At 35.6% G+C, this 11,003-nt stretch overlaps 1 protein-coding gene across 1 annotated transcript in view; it reads right to left on the reverse strand.

Moving 5' to 3' along the window:
- The window catches only part of LOC139691282 (uncharacterized), a 34,889-nt gene extending 24,962 nt beyond the window's left edge, over nt 1-9,927 (reverse strand). The window contains exons 1-6 of the mRNA XM_071589037.1: nt 9,830-9,927; nt 9,095-9,164; nt 8,900-9,009; nt 8,555-8,684; nt 7,951-8,413; nt 2,071-2,333 (exon numbers count right to left, since the gene is read on the reverse strand). Of these exons, the coding sequence (XP_071445138.1) occupies nt 2,071-2,333; nt 7,951-8,413; nt 8,555-8,684; nt 8,900-9,009; nt 9,095-9,154 (1,026 nt within the window). The 5' untranslated portion in view covers nt 9,155-9,164; nt 9,830-9,927. The remainder of the gene's footprint in view (nt 1-2,070; nt 2,334-7,950; nt 8,414-8,554; nt 8,685-8,899; nt 9,010-9,094; nt 9,165-9,829) is intronic.
- Between the last annotated feature and the right edge of the window lie 1,076 nt (nt 9,928-11,003).

The raw sequence follows: 11,003 nt of genomic DNA on the forward strand, positions 1-11,003 counted from the left end.
ACAAACATGAAAGCACAGCATTCAATACAAAGATTATATTTGGATAATATAAACTTTTCAAATATGTACTTAAAAATTCTAATATAGAAAAATAGCAATACATTTTCCTAAATGGTTTCATTATTCTTTTGCCTTGTTAACTCAATTTCATGTATATTCTCGTCAAGGACAGAACTACCCTAATTATTTAGAAAAAAAATTCCATTACAATATCAATTTTAATCAAATGACCTTGCATGACCTCCAAATATTAATGAAGTTTCCTAGACTCTATTGTGGTTTATCTTTGGAAACCTTTTTTAAGAAATGATTTAAAATGATGCATTGTAAAACTAAATGTGGTGCTATTATTATTAACACCATTGTTTACAAATTTCAATCATTGCAAAAGCTAAACATTTTCTCTTTTTTTGGGAGTACTTATTTGGTAAATTTCTGTTTGAACAAAGTCAGATAATAATTTGATAAATTATCTAGTTTAACTCAAGTAGTACACACACAGTGATAGATGAAATTCCTCAGTCGCATATTACAGTGGTACTTGGACGAATTCCACTGGAAACCACTAGTCATGCAGAGGAAAAATTCAGTCAGAAAATTTTTCCATTTAGTGGTCCAATATATTCTGCCATCTTAAGTGTACCATCAATTCAAATTAGATGAGAATAGATTATGAAATTAACAATGCAGGAGATGGAAGGAATCTGATCTTCTATGACTACAAAGAAGCAATATTGCGTCCAAGTAGTGTCCCATCAAAACCTGGGTTCTAATATTGGCAAATGCCAATGCTGTGGTGGTTTGAACTTCAACACAGAAAAGACAAATGTTAAAATGGGAAAGTGGATTTTCCCAATGGAGGAGCATTTCCTCTATTTCAAGGTGCTGCTGAGGACAAAAGATTCCTGCTTTACCTCATAATTATTAGGACAATATGAAAATATTTAATTCTGCCTTTGGTTTGGTTAGTTCAGAAACACATTTGGATGAACTGTCGTGCACAGCAACTTTACGACCAATTACATTTAGATGGATGCCAACCAAAATAAAAGTCAATTCAATCGTCTTATATCAACACAGAAACTCAATAGTAAATGAGATATGCGACAACTACCAACTGAAATGAACCACTGATACACAACATTGGACTAACCCCTGCAAGCTAGCAATGACCTAGTCTCCTTTCTTAAGTCCCTGACATACGTACTCAGTATACTATAATGTAAGTATAATATGGTAAATGGTAAAATACAAAATCTATCATTTCAATTTGAAAAAAACCACACATGCAAGAAGTACGATGATAATAATTAGAAAATCAATTATTTTTTTTGAAATTTCATCTTATCTTTCCATAGGAAGGGGTCGAATGTTTCAAGGGTGCTCTGTGATTCTGTCGCCAGTGAAATCCGACCTAAGCTGCAGCACTTCATATTCCCTCAGTAAACAATGTCCCCCACTATATATCAAACCCATTTCCAGGTCCCTATCTCTCCATATAAGGTAGTAAAATTTCTCAAGAAATCTTCATGTTTCCAACACAAGAAAAATAAAGAAATAAGCCTACTCTGTTGAAACACTGGATAATTTCTAAAGCTACTCAGTGAAACCATGAAAATGTCCACAAGCCAAAGCTTCCTTCTCATGCCCACTGCACAGCATTTGAACGATTATCACAGAAATAAAGGAAGTTAAAGGACCACATAAAGTGTAAGTAAAACTTTTAACAAATTTCTCCACCAGTATTTGAATAAGCATAAAAAGTTTAAATTTGGATCAACACAACAAAAAGTTATATCAATATATAGCCTTAAGAAAAAAAATTGAGAAAAAATTAATTTATACACTGTTATTTATATTTATAGTCTTTAAAAAAGTGGCTGATAGCAACACTGCACTTCTGTGAAAATGTATCTATATAGCTCGCAGGAATGTTGACAAAGGTTTAAGGGCAATATGAGTATATTGTGCCACCAAGACAGCCAACCATGTGCCTACATCATGCAAAACTAATTCAAAAGACATACATAACTACAAAAGCAGAGGCAGAAATTATATATAAGGTTTTACCTTAATTTTTTCAATAATTTCTATTGGCAGTGAATCCCGTATTTTCTGATTGGTCATTAGAGGGGTGGAAGGCAGAGATCCTCCATATGCTCCCTTGTTCCCTTTCAATGGGGAGGTAGTAACAGGAGTTGATGCAAAAGTTATAGGCACAGTGGGAACAGGGGTTTTGCTAACTGGTCCAGGGCTTGCCGTGGCTGCTCCATTCACTGCTTCAGATGCCTCAAACTGCTCAAGAAGACTAGTCAAATCACCTGCTTGGAGAACTAAATTTAAAAATATCTTAATTATGGTAATCAAAAATAAAATGGTACACTTACATATTCATATATTCCAATAAGTTGACTGAAACAACACATTGTCACTAATGCTTTTACCCAGGACTTCTTTGAGAGTTTTAAAATCACTAAGCAATCAATGAAAGACAAAACAGTATTATCATTAAATTTTAAAGAAAAATATAAAAAAATGTTTCAATACTTTTTAACTCCTGTAATATTAATTGAATTTGCTCATTTTCAGGAAACCATAAACAATGATTGAGATGAGCCCTTCCATTGAGTGGAACCTCTCAACAAAATGGCCACCAAAGAGAATAAAGATTAGACCACTATAGGGAGTTTAGAGAAGTACACCAGTTTCACCTGTACATATTAGTAGTTAAATGGGATTGTATCAAGGAACATTTTTATTTTACAATGAGAATACGCAAGCAAACACAAAATTAGTCATTTTTCTTTCCAAATTTTTTTCTTCAGTGCTCGTTCTACTTTATGCACCTTGCTAGGATCTTTTGGATGCAGTAGCCTAATGGGTTCGGACACCTGCATAAAGGTTCAGGGTTCAAAATTCCAGGTGATGCCTTTAGAAAATCCATGAAACGTTCAAGCAGTTAAGTTTTATGGCTAGAAGAACTTTGCAAGGAACTGAATCTGGCACCCCTGAATGTGTGAATTTTCCATGCCATAAGGCTTACTTGGAAGAGGACCCTACCCTCACCAACTAATACCAACCTTTGGGTTGAATACATTCAGTCCATTCCCCTACCAAGGAGTTTAGCAAACAATTTATTTCCACACAAAAATTCAAATTTCTCCTCCATTATTAAGAAGGGACCCAGACTTGACCTACTTCAAAAGTTTGAAATAATTGGGAATGTAGCAAGAAACTATTTTCTGGTAAACATTCACTGCTACTACCCCTCCCCAATGGCAGTCACTATACACTCCCAACCTAGTTCCCCTTGTGGACAGCTCATACGGAGATCTTCAGGACTGTACTTTTCCTCTGACCTCTACATATGCCCGCTTCTTCACTAATTAGCAAACCATTGCCCACTTCCTACAGCTCACTGTCTTGAGCAGCACCACCACATCCCTGCCTAACAGAAAATACCCAGGCATTGTAACACACTGTATATTACAATGCCCTAACATTATGAAAGGTAGATCATGAATATGAAAGAATTAATTACTTGTTTATTTCAATCATTTTTTTTCCAATTCCTTAACACTTCTACTCATCCTTTACCCTATCACTATTTGACTCATTACCAGGACAACCATCAATAGGAGGGATTGGAAGTTAGATATTGAAAATTCACGGGCCACTACAAATGTATAAAATGACAGTCAAAGGTGAATTATTACTGTATCTAATGGGTTCCATTTGGAAAAACTCATACCTGCATGGATGCACCCAATAGTGAGATTCCCCTTACCAGCAGCTACAAAGTATTATATTAATAATGTTAAGTGTGTGACCAGGTAATGTCATTACCTTAAAATATATCTTGCAAAGGCAATTAAGCTACTTCAATAAATGTTCTTTTTTGACCATTGATGGAGAGGGAAAATTTGTCTAAAAAAAAAGAAGGAATCATAGTATTAAGAAAATATTAATTTTTACTAAATAAATTCACATTGCTAGTAAAAAAACAAATACAGTAACCCCAAGGTCGGTTGGTAGGCGATGGTAGAGGTCACCAAGTACTAATCCCTATGGCATGTAACATTCACACATCAGGGTAGGAGGCCAGTTCCTTCTCCTGCGCATGCTATGGTTTCCCAAGAAGATCTGGTACCCAAATTATGACAGCTGGGTATTGAGGGTGCCCAGAGAGAGATGCCCGGGAATCAAACCCAGACCTTTCAGTCAGGGGTCCAACAACACTTTACCCCTGAACTACCATGACCTACATACAACTATGTTATATTGTTGATAGAAATGAGCATGGATGGTACTGGCAACACTTTATTAACATACAAGTAAGCACTTGAAAATTAAAGTTTTTAAATGCTGCTTAGTATACTGCTGCTGCTTATAATGCTGTAAGTTTTGCGAGCATAGAGCAAATCCTGAAACTTTTGAAAACATATTGTTTGAACATATATAAGGCTATTACAACTAAAATGTATTTGCTACTTTAAGGATTTCCAGAAAGATTTAAAATAGTTGATTGGGGGCAAATGATGAGCAAATTGCAGATGGTGTGAATTGATAGGAGATCATCCCAAATCTGCACATGCCTTAGACTACACAAGTGAGGATAGCAGATGGAGAATCAGTGTAGGCTGTAACAACAGGGGTGGAAACAGGGTTGCCTCTATCCCGTGCTTTTTCATATATATTGGAAAAACTGGTGGGAGGGGGATGTAAAGGGATTGCTTTAGGAATGAAAGTAGATAAGGAACTCAACAAATCAGTTACATTTGCAGATGACATAATTTTGGTTATACAGCTAGCCAAAAGATTAAAATCACTGCTGAGCACATTGCTGAAGTTTACAGGCATGGATGCATAAAATTAAAGGGCATAAACTAGATCAAGCACACCAGATCACCTCTTTGGGAAGTGTTTTAGAAGGGGATTAAATAGTGGGGGGGGGGGAATGTTAAGTCAATTATCCTCAACAAAAATGAAATATATGAAGCGAACTTGATTTAAGATATCAAAAAAATTTTAGCAAAACTTTGATATGGTGCTTCAGAAATGTGTATGTAACTTGGGCATTGTTGTAATTGCGTCAGCATTCATAGTTTAGAGGCATGAAGACTATTAAGAGGCAAATATTTCGGAAATGTGGGAGAAGATTAGTTATATTGGAAGAAATAAAGGGAGGAGCAAATAAAGATTTGTAGCCAGAAAAAGGTTTAGCATAGTGCCATGGGCAGCAGATTTAGAGCTGCGATATCAGCAGTATTTTAGTGCTGTGCTAAGTTGAGGTTGGAATTGTAGCAGTGCTTTTTTTCAAAGAGTCCATCAAAAGCCTAACTTGAACAGACACAGACACAAAAAGTGTTTAAAAAGATAAATTTGAAACTCAATTAAAGAGAGAAAACATCACACCACCAAGTAAACTCCAGCCTCAAACTCTTTGACTTGAGATAAGAATTTGCTCCCAATAAGTAACTCTAATCAAGAATTAAAATGTACATCACATTAGCAGCCAATGTTTGTGACAATCCTTGCTGCCAATCGGTGAAATTTTAAATTTAGATTCATGTATAGGAGAATAAGAAAGGAAGCAGTTGAGAATATAACACGTAGAAGCTTACCAAGGATTAAAAGGAAATAGGGACAAGCAAAAGGCAGTTGAAAAATTTCTGAGAACAAGAAGTTCAGTGCACACAAAAAAAGTGTCACTGAAAACTGCAAATGAAATAATAGGGACAGTAAATAGGAACAGGTTAAGGTAGCCATGAATCACTTCAGAGATGATTAGAATGACAGACCAGGGAAGCAACTGAAAATGTAAACACAGAATTAGTTATGACTACAGAGCTGAAGGATAATAACAAACTAAGGCAGGAAGTTAAAAAAAAAACAAAATGTGGTGGAAGAAGAAGTGCAAGAATATGGACAGTATGCATACATGTAAAGGGAGAGAAATGAGCACTGTGAAACTGTGAAAGCACTGCCAAGAAGTAAGACAGGACAAACTAAGCACGATTTCAGAGATCTGACGGCACAATTATAATCAACTCAGAAAAGATTCAGGAGGGAAGAATACATAAAGGTAGCATTGGTTAATACTTTAGGGCAGCAGGTTTACACATGAAAAGCGAACATTATGGCAATGAGGAAACCCAGATCGACACAGACTTGATTGTGAGATAAAAAATACATGAATAAAAAATGAATTAGGGCATGGGAATAGATAACATCCCCAAACAACTACTCACGGGTTTAGAAAAAACAGGGGTTCATTCATAACATTTACAATAGAGAAATTAGGTCAGAACACTTGAAAAGCAACTATGTCCTGTAGGACAATAAGTTTGATTTAGGCACTACTCTTGAATTGCCAACAAATGAATGCCAGAAGAGGGCAAATGATTACTTAAGAGAAGATCAATTTGGGTATAGAAAGAGTAGAGGCATGCCATAGGAGTAATGAGGTCATTGACAGAAAAAAGAAGAGCATGACCAAGATGCATGCTTCTCATGTAGCATGGAAATGCCTTTTAAACAAACAATGGGATAATTAATGAACATTTTGCAGAAAATGAATAGACTGGGTGGACAGATGACTTATCTGAAACTTGCATACATCTCAGACAGCACAAATGTGCATTGTGAATTAAGGGTATGGATGGGCAGGTAGGTAAGACAAGAGAAGAGAGGACAGATGTATAGATAGATAGCTCTATCCATGATCATCAATGCTTTTTAACATACATGGGGAGAAATAAGTAAAAGAACTTGGGGAGAGCTGAATGTAATAATGAACGTGGGTAGGGGATACATTAAATCAGATGTGTGGATTGTCAAACTTTGATTTGTCAGTCAGCCAAAGAATGATAATCTTGGAAGTATTTCGGAATGAAGATGGTTAGAGTAGTGTAGGTATACTTGGACAAGAAAAGAGCAACAAAAAGATTTTTCAAGGCACGTCAATGTTAATCAAAGTCATTTTAGATTTGATAACAAAGACCTTGAATAAAGAATGATATTAAGGTTAGTGTAAACTTGGATATGATGGGTGGTATTGTATGACTCAGGTTTGGTTGTTGAGGCAAGAGGATAAGTGCAGACAGAGGCATTTTAAAATTCAGATTTGGCGAAGGGAAAAGTACAATGGATGATAAGGAAAACCAAGGAATAATTACCAACCATGGTAGGGGATTTTTCATAGAAATCCAAAGTAAGTGAACACAGTATTTTGAATTATGATGGAAATTTGAAAACTGTGATAGAGGGGAGGAGAATGGCGAGGTTGAGGGAGGAAAAGGACCATAATATATGTAGATACGTGTCGGATGGAATGATGGGGAAATAGAGAACAAGTAGATTGAAGAAGGGTTTAATGTAATTAATTCTGGTAAGGTTGTACACTGTCATTTAGGTAAGGCTCAGAAACGTATAAATGGCTAATCTTTGTCCATCTAAAACTTACCTTCACTAGTGGACTACCATTAGCAATACAAAAACATAAGACTACTTCAATAATACGTCACAATCCAGATCTATTTATAGAAAGCAGGTAGTGTGGATAAATAAAATATCATAATCGATAATTATAAAAATAATCGACATTTTGCTAATGGCCCACCATTTGACTTTTACTCTTCAATGCAAACAATACATTATTCCTTCCAACACAACTTTACCACCAAAATTCATAGTTCAATATGAATTTCTTAATAATTCATGTTAAAATGGATTAAATAAAATTGATAAAAGCTCTTGCTACGAATTACTTATACTCTTTAAAGTAAATACGACGAAAACTAAGTATTAATATGGCGAAACGTTCAAGAGAAGTAACGAATAAATTCTTAGATATACATGGATTTCACATTAAACTTATTCTGAGGGTTTATTTGATGAAAATTCTAAAATTGTACACACCTAACTTGCACGGGTATGGATGAATCTCACCTGGTACTGGCCCAGATACAGTTTCCACATCAACACAGTCCTCCTCTACTTCAATGCTTGATCCAGATGGTGATCCACGACCAGATTCAGGTTCAACCTTGACAGCATTCAATTTTGAGATATTTTCTTCATCCTCATAGTCACCAAAGAGAAAATCAGGTTGCTCTGGTACAAATAGCAAACCATCATCTGAAAACGATGGTATCTTAACTTCTGGTTCGTTCAAAGACATCATGTTATTTATGCACTCTATCTGTGAATCACCATCCACATCAGTTCTCCCATCAACACTCCTCTCTAGCTTCACATCACTTCTGATAATACGTTTAACACGACTCCTTCCCTTTGGACTCAATCCTGTGAGGTAACTTCTTTTTTCCATAGAGTCATCAAAAATGTCTTCAGGCAATTTTTCCGAAATTTTTCCCATGTCCTTCACATCTATTTCCTCTTCGTCAGATACCTACAATTAACAAAAGAACCCATAATAACTGACATAAAAAACAGCAGTACAAAATACAATGGGAGTGTTTTAAATAGTAAAACAATCGATGCAATCATAAATCATTCTGCTATACAAGAGATTGTAATTTGAAGTATATACCTGTAGTGCACCAAGATGCTCGTTCCAGTCTGTCAACAACTTGTGGAAGTCTTCCTTATACCCTGTGTCCCCTCGGGAAAATGTCCCATCCAAAGCGCCCATGCTTAATGTTGGAATGTCCGAGCTTAATCTGTAAGAAAAGAGTAAATAAAATTTAGGCGAATTAGATAAATATTCAAATAACTCAACCACTCGTTCAAATCGCCAAGTTGCATCTGGTTTCCCTCATATTCATCACATATTACCTTACCTTAAAATGACCATTAGCGCGAATATACACAGTACTTCATTATGAATAGAATGTCATATTATTAATTGAGTATCTAAAAAAATTGGCATACGTACTCTTCGTCAGCATCCCATAAAGCAGCAGAACCCTCAAAAGCGGAGGGTTCGTACGAGAAATCATTTTGTAAATTGTCCAATAATGAACTTTCAGAATCTTCCAAACCTCCCTGTAAACAATTTCGTATGGTTAGTTCACTCAATTCAAACGTTGTAAGCCCAATATAAAAGCCGACGCAATAAAATTTAACAAACCTGGTTGTAATAAGGTGATGCTATGGATCCAAGTTGAAAATTGAAAAAATCAGTTTCCATGACAATTTGTCTGCAAATAAATTGCAAAAACGTAAAAACATAAGTAAAAACTAAGCAAGTCGAAAAACAGAAAACATGGTCGTGGGTGATCGTGCAACGAGTAAAATGCCTTGGTTTTTTAAAATGTAAAACGTTTAGTAGTGAACTTGGTGTTCTATATAAAAAACAAGATTAACAATATCCGGTACGTGTGGACCATCATCAACTTTCAGTATAGCACATAAATGTAATTCCTATGATGCCGAAACTATAAGGTGGTATTTCTTAACAGTCTGGTGCACCAATTCACATTGATGTCTTAAAATATGAGCCGCCGTTAAATATAAGGTGGCCTATTTTCACTTTAGAATGAGCAGCACATTTCCTAAACACGAAAACAATGTAACGCTCACAAATCAACCGGCGCTGGCTGAGTTTTTTTACCTAAAAGAGGGCCAAAACTTTAATGATATCAACCCAGGTTTTCGAATATTTTTTAGGTAACACAAGATGTGTTATTTTTAGGTGGAACAAAACAGGCATCAAAACCAAAACCATGCCGCTAAAACCATCACATATTTCAAGAGTAAGATAAATTATTACACATTCATTTGCTTTTGGATATCATCGCCCAATTCAAAAATATTGATTTCTATGCACGAAGGATGAAATGGTAAGATTTATAAACATACTTACATTATTTCGAAACGATAAACTTTAGTCAACACATGTGCTTCCGGAAGAATATCAAGCTCTACTTTAACGATCACGTGTACATTTCTAAATGTTGTAGTTCTTTCAAGCTACAACAGATGGCGCTTGCTTTCTCATCCTACCGATTCCATCCTCGAATGATCACAAGTGGACGAACGGGACAAAAGAGCATGCAGATCATTAAGCCTAAGATGAATTCTAGCAGTTCTCTATGGAAATCTCCCTTCTGTAATTTCACACTGGCGCGTTCATTTGGCATTAATCATGTTTTATAAAATTCGCAACGGATTATCTATCCCACGGAGAGGTATGCGCGCAGGGTAAATGTGACGTCGAAACAAGTTTCAGTTCTACCGCGGCGCCGCGCATTGTTTCAAGTAATCACTTTTAAAATAAATATTTTACGTCTTGAAGTTGCGATTTCGGTGAGGTCTCTCGATTGTTTGCTACGAAGTAAATGTTCCGCTAGCATTTCATAGTTATCATAAATTATGTGCAGCCGTTAGCCGTAATTGCCAAAACAAAGTGTGCTTAGTTATGCATTTTTTAATACGCATTTCACGACCATTATAATTTTAGAAACCCCTTTCCAGGAGAAAATCATTTTTCATTGCCATTCTCTACACAGTAGCTGTATATATTCGGAACTCATTCTTCGAATCCAATTCTCCCCAGTGTCCTCAGGGCAAGTGAACCTTATTACTCTGTCTTTTTCAAATTAAATTTCACAGAATGTCGTCCCTTACGAATTTCGTCCGGAATCTTCTGGTCCAAATGAAGACAAATATTTATGAGGAATTTCACATTGATTTTTTTGTTCAACTCATAAATAATGTGTCTTTAGACATATCGACATTCTTACTACGAGATATTATCTCCTTCGCTTTATATTCCAATTATACAAACAAACAAATTATTTTGGAGATCTGGTGCATTCACCATTTAAAATATCCCTGAAAATTGTCGAATCCATCTAAGAAATTTTCCTCGTCTCCGATTGATTCCAGAATCTAATTTTAATGTGATGCTGTCTTGGGAGACTAGGTGTTCATATTATAGATTAGTTTTTATTACTTACAGTAGTTTTAGTGCCTTTGACAACATTAAGTGTAACGTTTCCGGCCTTAGGATGACAATTGTGACAAATAAATATTTT

The sequence above is a fragment of the Hetaerina americana genome, unplaced genomic scaffold, assembly GCF_022747635.1.
Source record: "Hetaerina americana unplaced genomic scaffold, ioHetAmer1.1.p SCAF_32, whole genome shotgun sequence".
Taxonomy (NCBI): Eukaryota; Metazoa; Arthropoda; class Insecta; order Odonata; family Calopterygidae; genus Hetaerina; species Hetaerina americana.